The following is a 22,784-nucleotide window of genomic DNA, read 5'->3' as shown; positions in this document are numbered from 1 at the left end:
AGGCTGCTTTACTGATCTGTGTCACATAATGAAATGGTAAAGAGGGAAGACCCTAAACTTTTGAGTTTGTGATTTTGAACCAGACAGTCAGCTAACCCTTATACTTACTTGAGTTAATTTGTTATTTCTGAAAGCATTAAAATTCATAGGACCATGTACTTTTTGCACATACATGCTATAAAAGTTCACAATGTAATAGGCAAGACTACATTGTTTGATTACTGTCAAATGAAAGGTGTCAGTTTAAGCTTGGTTAACTTAAGTAATGATAAAAATTGGCTCCTAAATTAGTGAGAGTGGATCATAATTAGCCTACTTTGTCAGCTGCTTCAGCAAGGGGTTGGATAGGTAGTGTGAGCTTCCAGGTTTGCTCTCTCATGCTTTTCCAGGCAAAGTTCCGCCCTTTTCTTTGACTCTCCAGATGTGCCTTCAGACTGAGACTCCATAGCTGCATTCTCTTTTCCCACACGCCTATAGGAGTTGTGCAGATCAGCTCCTGTGAGGTGCTTCGTTATATTGCTTTTCAATGGATTTGTGGGCAAAGAGGGAAGCATGGCCTATATGAAAGGAAATAAAAAGTAGCAAGCCTGACCTACAAAACTGCAGGTTGGCACATGAACGACCTTCATAAGTGACAATAATATAGTCAGCTTCTTGGACGTATTGGACTAAACTAAATATTTGCTCATACACCATAATTCTCAATGCAAAGTAAGCTAGTTCTACTCTTCTTCCTTTCACTATTCAGTTCTGTACATGCTTTTGTTAGTAAAGAGATGTGTCCAACCAGTCACTCCAACAGTATTCTTTACACACATACAGTGCCAACCAAGGCAAGGGAAGCTCTGTTTTTCTCTGCATCTACAGCTCCAGGGTCCTAACTTCCTAGAGAACCCCTAGATAGTGAGTTTGTCACTTTTGGTCTTCTGGGTACTCGGAGAAGAGAACTTTGTTTACTACTTCTATGTAAGAATTTCTGTTATTACTGCTATTTAAGCTTAGATAAATACCAGAAAAGTATGGGTATTCTACAGAAAGCTTTCTTTAAATAATTTTACAAAACTTTTGATATAATTGTCTCTAATGTGAAGTTCTAATATGACATTCTTCAGCAGTTGAATTAAAGCTTTCTAGCTGATTCATAAAATATTTCTTCTTTATTTACATTAGTGTAACTAAGTACAAAATAATGCAGATATGATCTCAAAAATATTACAATGTTTGAATTATTTTTGTTTAGAAGACTGTTCAGTTTATTTGCAAGTTGTCACAGAAAAGTGTAAGCTAAATATCTATGGGTGAAAACCTGAACAGTGCAGCTCCAAGAATTCTAGAATTCAACTCTTTTGTGTTGAAACTCAGTAATACCATATGCCTTCATCTCATTACATAGAAAACTAGCTTAAAGACCTTTAAAAAGATAAACCAGCAGATCCTAAGTACATATTAAAAGATTTAAACAACTAACCTTCTGTGCAAATACAGTGTTACCTAGAGCTTCCTAAAAGTTCTCACCATAAATGAAGATTTAGATGTATAATCTTAGATATTTTTATTAGTATGATGACTATGTTGATTTTTTTTAACGTTGATATACAACAGATAGTAGAAAACATTAACCCTCTATCTTGGAATTTGCTTAAACATTTCTAGCTGAGGGAGATTTTAGCTATCGGGCAGTCTTGAACTTTCAACATTTCTATAAATCAGGGAAATGCTTCATGTCAGATGTACATAAAATTGTTGACTAAAGCTTTCATTGAATCGTAAAACTGTTACAACTCTAATGATATCATAAAACTAGGAAGTATTTTATGAACACTTGCTATAAGCAAACAAGAAAATTATATTTATGATCAGGACCTTGGTTTTCCTCAGAATTTGTTATTTTAAATAAAAAATAACCAAGGTTTTGTGGGTTTCTTTTTGTTTCCCTATTCTTGTTTGATGATTTTGTTACCAAAAGTGTAGCATGGTCTAAGGGGAATCTTGAGATAATTATAATTTCTGTTCTGTACTTACATAATATAAGTAAAAAGAAATTATTTGAGAATCAGGTAATTCTGTAATTATAGGGACTCACACCCATTGAGATATGTGTTTTTTCTAAAAATATAAATATAAATATGAATTTATTTATAAATACATAGAAACATGTATTTTCAATGCAGTATCGTAATAATATTTCATATTTACTCTAATCTTTGCACTCTTAAATTCTAGGTGATACAGCTGATTCTTGTGGTGATCCAGGTATCCCAGGTCATGGGTCTAGAGAAGAAAACAATTTTAAAATTAAAAGCACCGTACATTTCAGTTGTGATGTTGGATATATCCTCCATGGCTCAGAAGAAAGGACATGTATGGCAAATGGAAGTTGGACAGGAAGACAACCTGAGTGCAAGGGTAAATCACAGAAGATCCACTCTATTTTTAAACTGTCTTGTTAAAAAGGCTAATCAGAAAAACAATTTTACATTGCCAGTTTTGTGTTGTGATTGGTATCCAGTTGAGGTCTGACCATTAACTTTGTTTTGAATAAGTTGTTACACCATAGCAATGGCTTGGCATCAGGTGACAAATTTGAAGTCAGTTCCTGGCACCCATGAAACTGCATGTTTTCAAAGTTTTGAGAAAAAAAAAGTATACTGAACTGTTTATTTCTTCTCAATCTTGTGTTAGTTTCAAATATATGTTATCCAGTACAAAAAACAAAACAGAAAAGGAAATAGATAAGGCCTGTAGAACTCAATTTCTGCTAAGAGATTTTTTCCCTTAAAAATCTCACCATCACCTGACCTTTAATTGCAGCCATTATACACCTGAATTTCAGAGAAAAGAGCTGAGTTTTAGGAAACTGTCAATGTCAGGCTTTCACTAGATACATCTATGTCATAAATGATTGGCTTAAAATTTTATTTACTAATACTGTTGACATTATTATTTTCCAACTGAAAATGAAATGCTGAAACAAGTTTATTTGGAAAAAATAATTCTAGAAATTTCAAACAAGATGTATTATCAGAAAAGAAAGCTCTAACAGGATATTTATGCAAAATCATTTATTACCTTAATTATCTTGATTCAAAAATAGGAAATAATTCCCAACAGACTCTTCTTCAAAGTAAAGCTTCCTGAAAAGCAGCAAATAACTTGAGAACCTGTACTCTTATTTTCCACTTTATCGCTGTTGACTGTGTTATCTGTACGAAATAGTCATCTCATTTTAAAAACTTATTTTACAAACTGGTTTTGTAATATCCTTTCTGCTGAATGATTGCCATCCTGACATGATGTAAATATATACATGTGTGTGTTTGTTGGTATCTGAAGGGATATGCTTAGCCCAACTGAACTTTCTGCTGTTCTTCTTTGATCTTATCTATTACAGAAATGAATTACCCCTTTTACATTTTATGATACTTTTGATGTTTCTTTTCCCCCTAAAAATCTCTTGAAACGATGGTTCTGGTTCACAGATAGATATATATATAGGTGTGTGTAACGCACACACAGGTGTATTGTTCTAGTTTAGGTCATATAGATTAGATGTATATATATAACCATATAAGAAAGAAACATTCAAATTCCAAAGTTAAGCATTGAAGAACTGGGAAACATCAGGCTTACACCTGCCTATGAAATAATGGTTTGACTCTATCCTGTAGGTAGGAAATGTACTTTGGTGATGCTATAAATGCATCTGTATATTTAAAGGCATCTATAGATTTAAATTAAGTCTACAAAGATAATTGTAGATCAGGCATTTCCTTATAATCAGGAGTTTGTCTTTGCAGCTAAACTAGCTTTCCTTGCAGATTTTAAAGTTAAATTTGTAGGCTGTGTTTCCCTATGTACAAAAGGGTAGAAACAAATAATTCATGCCAACAGCTATTTACTGTACAACACGTCTTATCAGTAGGTGGTGAAACTTGCATTTTTCAGGATAACAGCAGGGATTTCTACCACATAATACTGCTGGTAGCAGGATTGTCCTTAGACATTACTATTTCAAAAATAATCTTTACTACATTTTAAAAATATTTAACATTTTGCTTTATAGCTGTGCAGTGTGGTAATCCAGGAACAACTGCTAATGGAAAAGTATTTCGTATTGATGGAACTACATTCTCTAATTCAGTAATTTATTCATGCATGGAAGGATACATACTTTCTGGATCATCTGTAAGACAATGCACTGCCAATGGAACATGGTCTGGATCCTTGCCAAACTGCACAAGTAAGACACATCTCTAATCAGTCGTCTTCGTTTTTCTCTCCTCTGAAAGACAATAAAGTAAAATATAGAAGTTGGATGGAAATAAATGAAGTCTTCAGCTTTTTCTTGCACTACTTCATACATAATTTTGTACATGAAATACTTTTAAAAAAATATAGTGCTATGAGATGAAGAATATGTTTTTTTAAAGACAGACACATTATAGTAAAGTATATAGACTGCTGTTACAGTTTAAAAGAGTTGTATGGTTACATGATCTACCTACTTCAAATCTTTCCTAGTATATATTTTTAATCTTGTTTGTGTTTGGTGATATGTCATGTTCAGACATTATTCATTTAATTGCTTTTCTTCATCGTGAAAACTTAGCAGTATAATATTCTGGTCTTCCAGAGGGCAGAAAATAAAAACCTTGAAATGAACGCTTGAGAATTCTTTTTGTAGTGACTCTGAGGTCAAAACTCTTGTCCCACTCTCACATAACATTTTCTGTTTGGCCTCTTCATTAACCTTATACTTGCTTTGGTTACTCAGCTAACAGAAGCTATTTCAGCTTCTCTTACATTCATAATAAGCATTTTGCAACAGTTTATTTTCAAGCCCATCTGTTCCTGCTTTATTACATGTCCTAGTTCATCTTTTAGTAACAATTATGAAAATTTCATATTTATGTGACACACGAGACTGCCTGTCATTTTGAGGAAACATATCCTCACCAGAGGTATAGCAAACTGTTGCTTAAATTTTGAACTAGTACCCTAGTTTTTGTAAAGTGCTACTTTACACACTTACAGCAACCCAAATAGAGGCCAAAAGTAAGAAGATTGATAAAGAAAACTTCTCCTTCTTGTGTTGTTTTTAAATCCATCTTTAATGGTAAGCGTGTGAACAGCTGCTTTTGTAGTCAGCAAACCTGTGAAAGCCCAATGTTTTAGTTTATTTATTATTTTCCAAAGTTATAATGAGAACCATGTTAATTGTACCAAGGATAAAGGTGCTTTGTGATGGTAACTGCATCTATATTTTTTCTTGCATTTTAGAATTACATTTAGCTGAAGTACAGGCTAGAACAGTCTTCTCAAAAACACTACTCAGGTAGAAACTTGGGATTTTTGCTTAAAACCTAGAAAAATGTCTTAACAGAGAAAGTATCCTAATAAAACAAAGAGAGTCGTTGTGAAGATTATATGTAATAGAAAAAATATTCTTAATTTAATTAATATATAAGTATTTTAACTTTGTTATACAATAAATCTATTGACATTCCTAATACACAGTTTTCTCTGTTGTGATTACACATCTAAAAAGTATGTCCCCTTATATGTTTATTGGAGTGATAATGTTATTTAGGGGCTTTTAGTTTGGTATGTATCCCCTGGAGTGGTCAGAATATTAAAAGAACAGTTCAATGAATATCTTACCAAAAAAGGTAAGAACTCTGAGAATTTCAGCCTGACTCATTTCTGCCTTTTTGATCATTGCTAACTATTAACTAATTCCTAAAGGTGGGAGGAAGCACTACTATGTGCTACAATGTGTATCTAAGCTGATACAGGTAATAGCCGCAGCTCCAAAATACCCAGAAATGGAGAGGTATTTTACAGCACTGCAGAATGGCTGAGGTTGGCAGTCTCCTCTGGAGATTGTCTAGTCCAACCCCTCTGCTTGTGGCAGGATTAGCTAGAACAGGTTGCTCAGAGCTGTGTCCAATCTATGTCCCTTTCTACAGACCTTTATTCTACAGTTCCCTAGCACATCTAAATATAAAATAAAAATATATATATAAAAATAAATAAATAAATAAAAATACACTTCATCATACTTAACTTGCTATGTTCTCTCTTACAACAATATATCAATTTTAAATCACTAACAGATAATTAGCAAGAGTTAATGGACAATATTAGCTAAATAGCTAGTTAACAGATCAAGCATTACAGTCCCCTCTCTTTCTCCTGCCAGTTTTATCTCCAGGTCTATAAAATATGCCTGAAGAAGATTAGCTATTGTAAAGGAACAATTTGCTTATAATGACTTCAAAGTGTATCCAAAGCAGTAGAATTGGCAGTGCCAGCAGAATTTGTTGACAGGGCAGGTTTTATTTCATTTTTTTCCTAACTGTCCTTGCCATGCTGTTGTGGCTTAACCCTGGTAGGCAGGTAAGCACCACACAGAAGCTCACTCACTCACTTCTCCCCAGTGGGATGGGGCAGAGGTCTGGAAGGGTAAAAGTGCAAAAACTTGTGGGTTGAGTTAAAGACAATCTAATAGGTCAATCAAAAGCTGTGCATGCAAGCAAAGCAAGTAAGCGATTCATTCACTACTTCCCATCAGCAGGCAGATGTTCAGCCATCTCCAGGAAAGCAGGGCTCCATAACATGTAGTGGTTTCTTAGGAAGACAAACACCGTCGCTCCAAATGTCCCCTCCTTCTGCAGCTTTTATTGCTGAGCACGTCATATGGTGTGGAATTTCCCTTTGGTCAGTTGGGATCAGATATCCCAGCTGTGTCCCCTCCCAACTTCTTGAGCAGCCTCCGCCTACTTGCTGACAGGACAGCGTGAGAAACGGAGAAAGCCTTGATGCTGTGCAAGCACTGTTCAGCAATAACTGAAACACCCCTATGTTATCAACACTGTTTTCATCACAAATCCACAAAACCATACGAGCTACAATGAAGAAAATTAACTCTATCCCAGCCAAAACCAGTACACATTCTCTCCATTTTTTACTATGACGAGATTTCCCAAAATTTGCTTATTGCCTGTTGCAGTCATAGAACCTCATGGAACCATTGCAGATTTCCAGAACAGCTTAGGCAAGCACCTGTCCCAAGTGGCTGTCACAGGTGACACAAAGTAAACAGCAACCCACAGTGGATCCGGATGTTGGTGTCCGTTTAAGAACCATGCAGTTTAGAGCTTTTACCTGCCTGATTATCTCACTCTTCCTCACTCCCCCTCAGGGTTACATTTGGGGAGCTCTCTGCTGTCCTGGAAAGGACGGGTTCAAAGTCCTGTTGGTTCATGCTGTGCCACTGCTCATATGAAACTCAGGTGTTAACAGTCAGGGTCATCCCCTGACTGATGTCCCCCAACATTTGTCTCCACACAGCTCTTCCTTTTCTAGGATCTTCCCCAAGTCCAGGATCTTTTCTTCGGACAAGGTCTTCACCTTCTTTCTGGGTTCCAACACCACTCTAAGAAGACACATAACACATATCAGCGTCCTAAGTGGTTGTTCTGTCCCCTGTCTCTATTAATAGGAAGATTCAGGATATGCCACTAGCATGGTTTAACCCCAGCCAGCAACTAAGCACTATGCAGCTGCTCACTCACTCCCCCCACACCCAGTGGGATGGGGAGAGAATTGGGGGAAAAAAAAGTAAAACTCGCAGGTTAAGATAAGAAAAGCTTAATAGGACAGAAAGGAAAAAAAAAAAAAGAATTGGAATATGCAAAACAAGTGATACACAATGCAATTGCTCACCACTCACCAACCGATGCCCAGTTAGTTCCCGAGCAGCAATTACCCTCCCCGGGCCAACTTCCCGCAGTTTATATACTGGGCATGACATCACACAGTATGGAATACCCCTTTGGCCACTTTGGGTCCACTGTCCTGGCTGTGTCCCCTCCCAACTTCTTGTGCCCCTCCAGCCTTCTTGCTGGCTGGACATGAGAAGCTGAAAAATTCTTGACTTAGTCTAAATGCTACTTAGCAACAACTGAAAACATCAGTGTGTTATGAACATTATTCTGATACTAAATCCAAAACATAACTCTATAGCAACTACTAGAAAGAAAATTAACTCTATCCCAGCCAAAACCAGGACAGCCACTTTTGTTTAGTCCAGGTGTTATCAAAATTTACAGCCAGCCTGTACTTATTGCAGCTACCAAGTAATGGGCTGCTTCTTGCGTATCACTGAAAATGCTGATTTTTGAGAGCTAACACTATAACAAAATAGCATAGATAATCTTATACCCCTTTAGACACTGGGAGTCCTGGGCTGTGTAGCGTCGAACAGACGCTGACCCACATGCAGCATGCTGTGCAGACCTTTTCCATAGCAAAGATTCTCCCATTTCAGTTGTTCAAGCTATTATAGGATTTTCTTACAAGGAAACAACTCTATCATTTCTACAGTCAAACAGAAACAATGTTCTTATGAGAACTTTTCCTGCACTGGTAGATAAAAAGCAAGGACGTGCAGCTGAGTGGGAGCTACCTGCAGCTCCTCTGTTGCAATGAGCTGACTGAGGTTGTGCCCTGGCCAAGGGATCTGTGCAGCACAGCACAGGTCTGAAGGCTGTGCTGGATGTGCAGCACAGTGCAGCACAGGCCTGGGGCTCCTCAGGTTACCTGTATTGTGAATCACTTACTTTTCAATGTACAATGGTCTTCTAGTCAGGATCACTACAATAATTTAAGCTGTTTTTTGCCTACCACAGTGACTTAAGTGGTAGTGGTCCAACTCTGGGTCATTGCATGGTGTGGTGGGTTGACCCTGGCTGGATGCCAGGTGCCCACCAAAGCTGCTCTATCGCTCCCCTCCTCAGCTGGACAGGGGAGAGAGAATAGAACAAAGGGCTCATGGGTCGAGATAAGGACAGGGAGAGATCACTTGCCAATTACCATCACAAGCAAAACAGACTGAACTTGGGGAAATTAGTTTAGTTTACTACCAATCAATTCAGAGTAAGGTAAAGAGAATTAAACCAAATCTTAAAACACCTTCCCCCCACCCCTCCCTTTTTCCCAGGCACAGCTTCACTCCCGGATTCTCTACCCACCCACCTGAGCGGCGGAGGGGGATGGGGAATGGGGGTTGGCATCAGTTCATCACTGATCATCAGATTTCTGCTGCTCCTTCCTCCTCAGGGGGAGGACTTCTCACACTCTTCCTCTGCTCCAGCGTGGAGTCCCTCTCATGGGAGACAGTCCCCCACAAACTTCTCCAACGTGAGTTCTTCCCATGGGCTGCAGTTCTTCACAAACTGCTCCAGCATGGGTCCCTTCCATGGCGTGCAGTCCTTCAAGCACAGACTGCACCAGTGTAGGTCCCCTGCGGGGTCACAAGTCCTGCCAGAAAACCTGCTCCAGCGCAGGCTTCTCTCTCCACAGGGTCACAGGTCCTCCTAGGAGCCTGCTCCACCACAGGCTTCCCATGGGGTCACAGCCTCCTTTAGGCATCCACCTGTGCCAGCATGGGGTCCTCCCCGGGCTGCAGGTGGATATCTGCTCCACTGTGGACCTCCCTGGGCTGCAGGGGGACAGCCTGCCTCACCATGGTCTTCCCCACGGGCTGCAGGGGAATCTCTGCTCTGGCGCCTGGAGCACCTCCTCCCCCTCCTTCTTCACTGACCTGGGGGTCTGCAGGAATATTTCTCTCACATATTCTCATTCCTCTCTCCAGCTGCAGTTTCTTGTTGTGTAGCAGCATTTTTTCCCCTTCTTAAATCTGTTATCACAGAGGCACTACCACTGTTGCTGATGGGCTTGACCTTGGCCAGCAGCAGGTCCATCTTGGAGCCGGCTGATATTGGCTCTGTCAGACATCGGGGAAGCTTCTAGCAGCTTCTCACAGAAGCCACCCCTGTAGCCTCCCCACTACCAAAACCTTGCCATGCAAACTCAATACAGATGCACTGCTTGAGCAGGGGAGTTGGACAAGATGACCTCCAGACGTCTCTTCCAACCTCACCATTCTGTGATTCTCTTGACTGTCTGAATCTGTGAAATTCAGAAAATGCCACTGATCCTGCTAAGTAGCTACTGCAGATTTCTCTTAGTTAAAGCTTTATTCCTATGTTTATGACAAAACAGTATCTCAGTAAAATCTAGGTGACCTTCTTACATCTGCTTTTGCTTTCTTTGAAAGTCAAATGCTGTAGTGTAACACACAAGAGAAAAAGGATCTTTTCCTTACCACTCCTAACCCACCTCTATGAACGGTTCTAATGTTACAACACAGTAATGTGAGGAATGACTCTTTTTTTCCTCCTAAGTCTTTTCTTTCATGCAACTCTTTTTCCTATAGTAAGATAAAAACTCTTAAGTACAAAAGGGCAAAAATACATGAAAGAAAATCAGGTCTGGGTTGTGGGGTTTTTTTCTTTGAAATATGGCTTTAAAAGTTAATGATAAGGTAAGAATTTTGAGAAGGTAGAACTATCTAGAGATCTGCTAAAGTCATGGTGGCTCTTGCTGTGTAACAGATCAATGTTAAAGTGTCAGTAGCAGGAAAGGGTACAATCATTACAGCAACAGTGGGAGAAGCAAAAAGTTTGTATTAATGATGAAAAAAAAATGATTGTAAGGAAGGTGAATGAAAAATCTGAGAACACGGTTTTAGTAGGATTTAAATAAACAACAAAAGTAGTTTTCAACAATGTGAAATAAATTGATAGCTGTGGAGCTCTTTGATCATTCATGTAGTATGGTGTTTGCCTTAAATTCATAAGGCAATGATTTGAAATATTCTTCATACAGGGAAATCTAAAGAGATGAAACAAGGATTAGGGAAAAAAGGATAAAGGCATGAACATTATGTCGTAATCGAGTCAAAACAATAGCATACCAGGAAAAATATCAAGCATGATTTTAGTTGAATTTGCAACCTTAAAGATAGTAAATGGAATACGTCAAATAAAGAAAGGTAGAACATGTAGAGTATTTGAGTATACTTGTATAACTAAGAGAAACAGTTCTGTCTTTCACAGCTCTATATTTTTTGAAGAATGACAAAGAAAAATCTATGACTTTTTAAGTTCTAAAAAAAAATTAAAATTACCATGTTACTAGGTAAAATAAAATAGGCTGATCTCCAATTTTCTTTATCATTGCACTAGCTACCTTTAGACTAACACAGATAACCCTGTGGTATGTTTTATAATCTCTTCTGTATCCATAGACTATGATTGTGTGGGATTTTTTTTTTTTTTAAAGATTTGATACATGCAGCTTAGTTAGTATCTGCTCACTCAGACTGTGATAAACTGTAGAGCAGGCATACTAGATACCTTGGATTCTCACTTCCCCAGTTACTTAGATCAATGGACCTGGCCAGAATACACTAGAAACATGTCATCATGGGTTTTCTCATTTTGGAAACCAGGATACAGAGAGGGTGCCATTCACATTGGTCATGCTTTGGCATTGAGTTAGAAGTGGCCAGGATGTGCTTTCTGCCCAGGAAACTGCCTCCCACAATTTTCCAGAAGTAATAAAAATGCTGTAGGGGGATTGTCAAGTTTACTATAACATAAACTGTAGAACACACGGGTGCTGTACGTTGTATGAACTACATTTTTTTTTTCCTGGTGCTTGTTTTTTTTTTCCTGAAAACAACAGCTTTTTATCATTGCCACTAGGGTTCTCAAGATTTCTGACTCTGAAAACTGTTCCAGAAGTTGATAGATCTAATTGACCAGATCTGAGAGAACCTTACCTATTCTAACATTATTCTCAGTTTATAATGATATAACTCTTTATTAACTCCTTGTGAATATTTAATCTCAGGAGATTAAATTATCTCCTGACACTAGAAGTCACAAGAGGTTTTACAACCAATCCCACTCACTAAAGTACTGTACGCCTAATTTTGGCATAAGCCATGGCCCATGTTTGGGCGTTGCCTGAACATTCTCATCTGTTTGGGTACATAGTAACCATGTGAGCATTTACAGAGTGGGAGGTTTTTGCAGACATATATCTTAAATTTTCCAGACTCTGTTTCCTTTCAAGATGTACCCATGGAAAAGTAAACTAAACAATAGATATCTGCTTCTTTAATAATGAAACTCTGAACTGATAGGAAAATTTGAGGGTATCAAAGGGTGGTAGTGACATAGGGATTTTTTCTTGCTTTTTTTTTTCTTTTTATAATCTTGAAATCTTACTGATCAAAATTGTACAGTCCATTACTTCTACTGTTGAACACATGTATTGATGTTCTCCAAATATAACTGTTGTACAGCTCTACATGTTGTGTTTGGCAGCTAATTCAGATAACATATATGTTTATCTTCTCTTCTGATGGAGATAAGATTTATGGTACTTTTTCCTTCTCCTTTTTTTTCCCAATAAATTCCTAGTTTTGCCCTATGTTTTCCCCCCTCACATTTAAATAAATCACATTTAGGTTTTAAAATCTGTTCCTCAACTATTTATTTGCAGTTATCAGTTGTGGAGATCCAGGAGTCCCAGCCAATGGCATGAGATATGGTGATGATTATGTTGTTGGACAAAATGTTACTTATATGTGCCAACCTGGTTATACAATGGAATCAAATAACTCCTTAATTCGCACTTGTACTAGCAATGGCACGTGGAGTGGAGTAATCCCAACATGCAAAGGTACAACATTTATTTTGATTGTCAGCTGTTTCTTCTATGACATTTACATCCAATGTTTATCATGATGGGTCAGCCAAATATTTCCACAGAAATGAAAACTTACTATGAATACACTGAATTGATTTTTTGGCTGCAGGAATGGCGACTTCATCCTTTGCTTCTTTTCCCTTTTATTTTTCATACCAGCACAGTATGTTGAACCATTTTTTGTAGCTTCATATAACATTTTATTACTTTGCTGCTAAACTGAATTAGCCAATATGAAATGATGGTTTAGATTTATGTGTTTGTTTGTTAATGCTAGCATGTCATACCAAAAATGACCTTATATATGTCCCTGCCTTTACAAAAAGACCACTCAAGCATGTGATAGACACCTTTGGGCAAGGTCTACATATACACAACTGAACTTTGTCAAAGGCAAATTGTTCTGGGTTACTCTATCCGTAATACTAAGATTTTTCTCTGATCCCTCCTTCATTAGATGTGCACCTTTGAGCATCACTGTGCTGTATTAACATACTCAGCAAAAAGACTAAATCCTTCTAGCAAACTTCCTAAGAAACATTTTTCTGCTTCATGTTATTTTCTCTATTGTGAAAACTGAAAGGTTTAATCTCAAGATCTTCCTTTTCTCTCTTTTACTAAACACATTCCTGATTTTTCTGTTTATTGGAATTTTTTTAATGCTTTGTTAAAATTTAAACAGCAAAAAACCTGAATGTTACTGGAAGACCACCTTATCTGTGTCATTAGAACAAACTTCTCTAAGAAACATCTCAAACATCTTCTCTCTAGAGTCATTTTTCTCACTCTTCCTGATACCACAACTGTAGAGAAGCAGCATTACTGTTTTGGTGTTTTCTTTCTGAGTTCACACTAATTATGTCTGATCTGTATTCTTTTAAAACTTAGTCGGCTAAGTTTGTACTTACTTTGTTCTCATCCATCTTCCTTCTGTTTTGTTTTCAGGAAGTACGGTTACATACCTGCTCAGCACTTCTCATTTTCCTCCCCTGAATTAATTCATCAAAACAGATCAAATAAATTTCAAATCTCCACCCCATTTGCAATTACGTTCCTTGCTGAGTACAATTCTCCCAATATCTTACCAAGTCCAGTTTATTTCTATTCACCTTTGATAACGTCAATTTTTAAAGTTATTTTCCCAGTGGATTCTTGAGGATGTCAGACTCAAGATCCTCTTAACAATTTACTTTTTTTTCTATTTGTATTGTGCTCTTAGCCAGCCCAAGCTTCAGTTGCAAAACTGATTTTAAGAACAGAAGAACAGCCACCCTGGTCCTATTGACCAAGAGTCTGTCTGTCTCCAGGAGTGGCTGTAAGCAAACAGCTAGAAGATCACAAGACAGAACAAGTATTTATGATATAGTCTCCCAGCCACAAATTCTTAAGGACTACAGGGCACCTAACGGGGAGCTGGAGATCTAACTCTGATTTGATTCAAACAGAACTATACAAAGAAAGTTAGACTGTCAATTTTGGCTTTGAGTTTTTGAGTCTTTCTGGTTTTAGGTCATGTGTATTTATAGCTTGTATAAATACTAAATAATAATCATATGCAGAATCTCTAGTGTTCTCAGAATTTCATTCTACTCCACACAGGTTTGTGTGAGTGCACTAGGTAAGTTAATAACCCTCATTTCTTTGACTGTGTAATTAAAAGTAATAGATAATATGCAGTAGTGTGTTTGAAATATATAACAGTTAGTTTTACTGTCAGGAGGAAGTGCCAGGGTCCTCTGATACCATTTAGTTAAAATAATTGGAAAATGAACTGCGCAGAAAATGGATGTGTAATTGTGGCCGTGCCATTGAAATAGAAGATATAAATAATTCTTTCTCTTTGCCTAGTTGGAAAAGGATGCATGTTCATCTGCAACTAAATATTCAACTATTCAAGCACTGTCTTTTCTGCAGACTTGCATGTGAAATATACTTTCAGCTCTTAAACTGAGAAATGTTGCTGTACATGTTTATGGTTAAATCTCTGACCAAAATATTTAGAGGCATTCTGCCTTGTTGCTGGCTGTTGTTTTATTTTGCTTTTTTCACTCTGAAATTCTGATATTACACCTATTTTCATGCTACTTCTTCTGTCTGCTTTCCTAATTTTTTCACTGGAATTTCTTTCTTTATTGTTCAGCTCAGAAGTTAAAACGTACAGATCTTTTTAAATGGACTAGTCATGAAGCTCTTGGAGAATGTGGACAGACTTTTGCTGCTTGGAGTACTTATTTTGACTTTTATTTAAGCATCATGGAAGTGTGGCAAAAGCTATTATGTCCTTTTCTGGGTTGGTTGCTTGGTGGGTTTTTTTCTACTATGAACCAGAGCAAGAGAAACAAAGTATAAAAAACAGGGCCTTAAAATTTAGATTTGGTTTACTGGTTGGCAAAGGATTATTTGATAATAGTACTACTTTCATCCAGCATTCTCAAACAGCCATGAATGATGCTGCAGAGAACCTTTGTGGTGTAAATAGTTGAGATTCTCTCACTGAAGACTATAATAAGAATAGAGAAATGTTACATGGTGAATGTTCTGCAGATCACATTCAAATATGCTGTACTCCTGATCTAATGCCTCTGACTTCTTTTGAGCCTGCAAGCTGATAGCTGTCTGAACATAAGTTTAAAGGTTATAAGTGCAGCATTTCATTTCCTCCATTCTTGTGACCTGTGTGTGTTCTCTGCTTTATTTTTAGCCACCACCTCTTCTCACTTACCCCAACTGTCTCCACTAAATTAAATCATTCTAGTTTCATTTGCTTTCTTTCTCCTTTGCTAGCACAGTTTCTCCCAACTTTTCCCTTTTTTTAGCCCTTTTCTCTGTTCTTATTCGTTCTAGTAACTTTGACCTAACTTTCCCCCTTTCTCTTTTTGATTTGGATTTTTTTTCACTTAACTTCTTTTATACCTTTTCCTTCAGCTCTTAATTAGAAATTGCCTATTACTACTGCATTATCCAGTAAATAACACTTTTATGTTCATCACTACAGCTATGTCTTCTTACTTCTGTTGTCCTCCTGTGCTGTTTTTCAGTCCTCTTTCCTACAACTGAGTAGAAGTTGTTTCTGTTTTTTTCCTGGGAGGCCTGGAAATGAGAAGCTATACTGCAGTACTTCTTGTTAGCCTTCTTAGAGGTAGCAACACTGACAATTTCAAGAGGTTGCAAATCCTTAAATTTTCTCCCTCTAGCTAGAAGCTAGATGCTTTTTGGTGAGGAGCTATTCATGAAGCAAATACTAACCAAACTGTGGTACTTAGAAACAGGCTTTCAAGTCATATTTTGGAATAATTGTCCTGGAATTTCATCCCTGGGCATTAACATCTAGCAAATGTCTAAGCTGATTAACAGGAAGAAAGTGTTTGACTATTACCACGGTAACTAAAGATAATTGTACTCTATGTTGTCTAAACAAATAAAATCATTTTGTAGTATACTACCACACGGATCTTAAATGTTGTACGCTTCATAGTCTACATACTGATTTTTAGGTAGTCTTACTATTTGGTTTGATGCAGCATCCTGTTTTATTTAAGACACTTCATCAGTCAGCCACTGTCTCCTAAAAGGAGGAAAGCAGAAGTACTAACTTCAGGAAATGTGGCCAGAATACAGTGAGGAAGATAGCATGTCCTGACTGTATTGTCCTCTAAAAAAGGTGAAATTAGCACATATGGTTCTTCTAGTAATTGTGTACACCGGGGATATTTACAGCAGCTGGGCCTAATTATTTTGAATATTATTGCAGCTGTTACCTGCCCAACTCCTCCGCAGATCTCTAATGGAAGGTTGGAAGGAACAAACTTGGACTGGGGATTTAGCATTAGCTATGTCTGCTCTCCAGGATATGAACTCTCTTTTCCTGCTGTTTTGACTTGCGTTGGGAATGGAACATGGAGTGGTGAAGTGCCTCAGTGCTTGCGTATGTATTTACTTTATAGTCCCGTATTTCTTTATTCAACTATAGCGCTTTTTTCGTCTTTAAAGTTTTCACCTTTTTTTTTTTTTTTTTTTTTTTTGGTCTTCTTTTTCCCCTCCAGCAGTGGCTCAGTTCATTTCAAACCTGGGACAAATACAATCCTTCTGTATTTTCCAAAATTGTAATATAATTTGTAGATTGAGGAAGGCATAGGAGTATCTGTAAACCCTTTGTGAGCCTATAGGAAACCTTAAACAAACACAAAAAAATATTACAGGCAATGCGTACCAAATGATCCAAGGCAAAACAAGATTAAGAGGTGCTGTCTTGTTTTCAGATCCAGCTACATATAGAATAGGGGAAGTTTCATTATAATCTCTTTTATTTGCTCATTACTCATCCTAAACTTTCTCTGATGCCACAGAATGTTTTTTATGTCGGTAGTGTTAACTAGGCCCCAGGGTGATTCCTTGACAATTGTCTATTCCCCCCCTCACTAAATTAAGTTATATGTTTTATGCAATAAATTTTGTTAACCTGAAAGTTAAAACATTGATGGATTTTTATATGTCTACAAATGTCATTACAATAGCAAATGTGGCTTTTTCTTTAGGTTGGTGTCATTGAACTCATTATTTAAAAAAATCTTTTAAAAATGTGATTGTGATGCTTCTGAGAGATATTCAGTGGATTGCACTGAAGAATGAGGTTCTGTAGTTACTTGCACAATAGCTATACCACTGAAACTCTGTAGTGGTCTTGAGCAGGGAGTCTATCTGGAAAAGGATAATTTCATCTTCGTGGCTTTACAGTTTCTGAAGTTTAATTCAAGCTTGCCAAGTAGCTGAGCTTACCAGGTGGCTTGGTAAATGTTGCAAAATGCAGTTCTCCATTCTTTTAGTATTTTTTGCATTCTTCATCTCTCCCTTTCAAAAATATTCTCTGTTCTGGCTATATTCTACTACTATGAAAACATATATAGATGATCTTTTCTTTTCCTTTTTTTTCTAATGATATTCTCATATCAGCAACAGTAGCTGCTTAGTGCTGCTGAAACAGTATGTGCCAGAGCTGGAACATGGTGAAAGGCATTGTTTCTGGAACAAGAAAACTCCACCATTTGTTAAGTTCTCTAGATGCAGCTCTTCTAGAGTCCACTATATTATGACCATTAAAGATCATGAAAAATTATTTTCATCATTTTTTCTTGATTGAAATATTGTGTCTTTACATTCATTTTTGGATACCACAAGCTATTTGTCATCTTTGAGGTTAGAATACTCAATACTGCAATAAGGTCTGAAAAAGGGGCTCCACCTTTAAGCTTTTTAATAGATATAGTTAGCACAGAATGCAGCTGCCTGGGAATTAAAGGCTGTTTCATGCAGAGATTACATTAACTGAATGTTGTTGACGTGCAATGGTTACCCATTGGCTTGCAAGAGAAATCAGTTGGCAGCCAGTGCTTGTCAAAGAGCTTAAACTAGCTGCCATCTGGCAGAAATGAGAGAGAGCTGGTGAAAGTCATTCTCAATGAGCAATCTTTAAGCAGTTCTTGACATCGGAAATTTAGTTCCCAGCTTGGTTCCATAGAGCCTGTAGCTGAAGATATGCAAGGTATAGTTATAATGTGGAATAATTATTCAGAATGGACTATGATCATGTCTTTGGTTGAGTATTTGTCATCTATGACCTAGTAAATTTGTCTGCTTAATTATTCATATAGTAATTTGAGTAAAGGACTGCTGTTTTTATAAGCTTGGCAATAGATGGCAAAAAAATTACAGGCCTATGCCTGACAATTCCTAACCACAGATCTAGCTTGCTGTTAATCAATTAAATGTCTTTGAAGAATGAGGCTAGCCTCACACCCTCAGTGCCAGAGCTCCATGGCCCTGTCTCTATTAGAGGCTTTCAGAGTCCTCAGGAAATTATTTCCACTGGGAGTGGGAGCACTCACAGAGCTTCCAGGTTGTTGCAACTTTAGTTTGTTGTGTTGTCCCCTGTTCCAATATCAGAGGAAAACTGCCATGTTTTACCATGGTGCCTGGTTTCCATGGTTACCTATATAGAAGGCAGATGTTCAGTAGCTAGTCAATGATTGGGTAAAGTTGACTGGCAACTGTGGCGGAGTTTACTTAGATTTACAAAAAATTAATAAACTTACCAAAAAAACATTTTTTATTCTGAGGATTTTTTTTCCTTGGGAGTTGTTGCTACTTTGTTGGTACAAAGAACTGTTCAGGAGACAATTTCAAGCCTCTCTGTTAAAAATCTGTAAGTGCTTCATGCATTTTCAAATTAAGACTTCCACAGAATTTTCTGATGAAAACATAAATTACAACCATGATCTGTCAATCACGCAGTGAGGTTCACTGTGTGGCACTAGCCCCAATTCATAGATCAGGATTTTACAGGATTTGGCCTATAATTCTGCAGACGGTCCCATTACACTTAAAGCCATGAAATGGTATACATTTCTGGTATGTTATAGATTAAGCCCTTTTTCTTCAATGTGAGTGTGCATGGATTTCCCATACAGTCAGTGTCTGCAGTAAGAGGTAGAGGGCAGGAGCATTTCATGTGAGCACATCCTTTGGAAAGCTTAAGGCATAGATGACAAACACAGAGATATTAGAAGTGTATTCTGAAGGTGGTTGTTTAAAAGATGTAATTTTAATTTGAATTTTGTTTATAGAAGAGAAAGATGGAGCAGGAAATTCCACTGTCTGTACATCATGTGTTTTTAGAAATATGTCATTGCACACATCCGGGTTAGTGTTTTATTTTTTTGTGCGTATTACAGCATTTTCTGATTGATGTGAAATTACACTCTACAATATTGGAATTCATGGTGCATCAGGGAATAATATAGTCTGACGGCACAGGGTTTACCATTGCCGATTGCATTTTCTGGATCAATTATTCAAAATCCAGTTTCTGACAATAATCAGTACTTTATACTGCAGAAGGCAGCCAGTAAATTTGCCAGCAGTTCATTTACTTAGTTATGCTGTGCTATAGACAAAGAATCTTTAGGTGATAGGTATAAAGTAAAAAGATCAATTTAAGAATATGTTCTTATCAGTCAAATATATCCCCCCTAATAACAGTTTATTAGTGTTTGACTTTTAGATTGCTGCTGAAATTTCTTTACTCTGTGGGGGGTTATTTTGTTAGCTGTACTAACTTTCAAGTGTTGCACTTCCCTATATACCAAATCTTGTCTTTCAGTGAAGGATGAGGAAATAAGAATTTATGATTTCTAAAATCTGTCTGACAAATCCTTTACTCATACAAAAATGTTGAGCACTGGGTAGGTGGCAGAAAGCAGGAGAGGACGGGAGATTGACATGAAGGTTTGGTACACTCTCTGATTGCTCTCTATCAGAAGATTTGCAGATTGATGTGGTTTGGGGCGGAGGTGAATTGTGGATATTTGGGCCTTCATAAACTAAGTTGTGTAACCTTGAGTGTCAGCTTCAAGCTACTGACCGAGCCCACTATGTAGGCATTTTGAACAGCTAGCAAAACTACTGCAAACTGAAGCAGACTAAAGATTGGCTATCTAGTCTCTCTCTGAATTCCTATTAAATGTTTCTTTATTTGACCTGTGTTTAATAAAATAAATACAAAATTTGCTTGACTGACTTCAGGTAAGTGTTATTTTTGTGTATTTTAATAAATGACACATTCCATTTCTATCATGTCTTTTCTCACAGCAAAGTTTTGTGGTGACCCTGGGGTACCTGCTCAAGGGAAGAGAGAAGGCAAAAGCTTCATCTATCAGTCAGAAGTGTCTTTCAGCTGCAATCCTCCTTTTATTTTGGTTGGCTCCAGCACCAGGATTTGCCAAGCAGATGGCACATGGAGTGGTTCTTCCCCTCGATGTATAGGTAAGGTTACACCCATATTGAAATTGTATGAAATTCTTATTATTCCTTTTCCTGCTAAATCAGTCTAGGAGTTTTCAGCTATTTTGAATTATCCTGGTGTTATTCTACACTCTCCAAGAATCAAGTCACTTTATTTTTGTTTCTCTCATTGGCTTATTGCATGTTGTTGAATAAGCTTAATTTTTTGATACATTCATGTATTTCATTAAAATACTGTAATTTGTTTTGTCTTTAATTTATTGTAATTTTTTTTATAAGAACCTACTCGCACAGCATGTGAAAATCCAGGAGTCCCAAGGCATGGGTCACAGAACAACACATTTGGCTATCAGGTAGAGTATACTATTTTTTATTAACTTGCATATTAAATTATTTTTATACTACCTCAGAGTCTAGAAACTTCTGATTAGAGGTCCAGAAATTGCTCATGCCGTATAAGAGCTAGTTGCCGGAGTGTTGCTGTGTTTCCTTATTTCTAGCTGTTGGATAACGGTGATCTTCTGTCCCTGTTAGCAATGTGCTACGTGAAACCCTGGTGATCAAGTTTTGCTTGGTTTCACCTTGAAGGAGTTCAGTATCTTCCCACCAATAGATAAGTGCTCCCTACTGTTTATCAGGTAGGCTTTTTCTCCTTAAAAGTGGCAAACTGCTAGTGTAGACAAACTCTAAATAACAGTGGATTTTTTTTTTTTGCCCCGAGAGCAATTCTGTTACATTTGGAAATTATGTGACCACAAACGAATCACAGAGTCACGGAGGCTGGCAGTGCCTGTGAGAGCTTCTAGTGCAATGCCCCTTCTCAAAGCAGGGTCAGCTAGAGCAGATTGATCAAGGCTGTGTCCAGGTGGTTTTGAATATTTCCAGGGATGGTGACTCCACAGCCTCTCTGGGCAACCTGTTCCAAGTTAATCAGCCTTACAGTAAAAATGCTTTTTCTTATTTTTAAAGAGAATTTCCTATGTTTCAATTTGTGCCTATTTCCTCCTGTCCTGTCACTGGGCACCACTGAAAAAAAGTCTGTCTCTGTTGCCTTTCCTGCCTCCAGTAAATTTTAATACACGCTGATAAGATTACCCTTGAGCCATTTCTTTTGCAGGCTAGACAATCCCAGCTCTTTCAGCCACTCCTTGTATTCCAGATGCTCCAGTCCCTTAATCAGCTTTGTGGCCCATGACTAGACGCAATGCAGTATGTCCCTGTCTCTCTTGCACTGAGGAGACCAGCACTGGACCCAGCACACACTTGGGTGTCACCAGTGCTGAGCAGAGGGGAAGAATCACCTCCCTGGCAATGCTCTGCCTGATGCAGTCCAGCAGGCTGTTGGCAGCCTTTTCTACAAGGGTGTGTTGTGGCAAATGGTGTCTGCATATGCTTCTGTTGGAAAAAGAATGGTGAAATTGAAAACGCTTCTGAATTTCTGATTTTCTGAGTCACACAAAACAATGACGTCAGTGAGACATTTTCATGGGTGAACGGTGTACAGATGCAAAAATGTGCTGTATAATTTGCTAGGAATCTGATAAGGCAGCTGCAAACAAGCTAAGAGAGAGTCTAAACTATCCTGCTACCTCTGTGTTTGGTGTCAGGGCTGAAAGCTCCAGACATGTGAAAAGGACTAGGCAGAAGGTAGCAGCTCCCAGGTTGTATGTGGTGCCTGTCTAGTAGCAGGAGTTAAATAAAAACTGCAGATTGCCAGAAATGCAAGAAAAGGCTGACTGAGATTTTAACAGATTTTCAACATTAAATTAGTTTTTAAAAGCAAAGCTAAAGACTTTTCAAAGTTTCATGGCCAAAAATTTCTTTGGTTAGTCGATTTGGTGGCCTTTACGCAGTACTCCTCCTGCTTAGTGATCGTTTCAGAAATCTTTGGGATTTCAGATTGTGCTAGATCACAATCATATGTGAGTGGTAATATAATTGTCTCAGTTTTCTCCAGGGAATGGAGTCCTGTTTCATGCCAAGATAGAATATGCAGGGCCAGTCCTTGGACTAACTTCCTTTGGGTATAATACAATATTATCCTAGAGGGCAACTCTTTATTCAAGTGTGTAAGAAATGAATCATTGTAATGACCATTTTCTACAATTTTATTGTCACAGTTTCTCTGGCATATTAATGAGATTTCTATGACTGAAGAAGCTAATGCAGACTTTCTCATTTGTGGTGTAGTTGTAGTTGTGAATGAAAGCATCACTCACAGCTGGCGTGGAACTGTCAAAATACCAGGCAAAATGTCAACTGATAAATAATTTCTAAAAGAAGTGTAGTTGCTGGCAGAATTTATAGTTGTAAGGTTAGTGCCTAGCAGATTTAAACTGGATGAGCTATAGTCTTCCTAC

At 37.7% G+C, this 22,784-nt stretch overlaps 1 protein-coding gene across 1 annotated transcript in view; it reads left to right on the top strand.

The window, feature by feature from the left end:
* Nucleotides 1–22,784, top strand: part of CSMD3 (CUB and Sushi multiple domains 3) — a 760,948-nt gene that overhangs the window by 705,515 nt on the left and 32,649 nt on the right. The window contains exons 58-63 of the mRNA XM_069779925.1: nucleotides 2,224–2,406; nucleotides 4,064–4,240; nucleotides 12,421–12,600; nucleotides 16,379–16,552; nucleotides 20,272–20,445; nucleotides 20,704–20,777. Coding sequence (XP_069636026.1) covers nucleotides 2,224–2,406; nucleotides 4,064–4,240; nucleotides 12,421–12,600; nucleotides 16,379–16,552; nucleotides 20,272–20,445; nucleotides 20,704–20,777 — 962 coding nt within the window. The remainder of the gene's footprint in view (nucleotides 1–2,223; nucleotides 2,407–4,063; nucleotides 4,241–12,420; nucleotides 12,601–16,378; nucleotides 16,553–20,271; nucleotides 20,446–20,703; nucleotides 20,778–22,784) is intronic.

Source organism: Haliaeetus albicilla, chromosome 3, assembly GCF_947461875.1.
Source record: "Haliaeetus albicilla chromosome 3, bHalAlb1.1, whole genome shotgun sequence".
NCBI classification, from domain to species: domain Eukaryota; kingdom Metazoa; phylum Chordata; class Aves; order Accipitriformes; family Accipitridae; genus Haliaeetus; species Haliaeetus albicilla.
The sequence above is the reverse complement of the archived record's forward strand: the minus strand, read 5'-3'. Positions and strand labels throughout refer to the sequence as shown.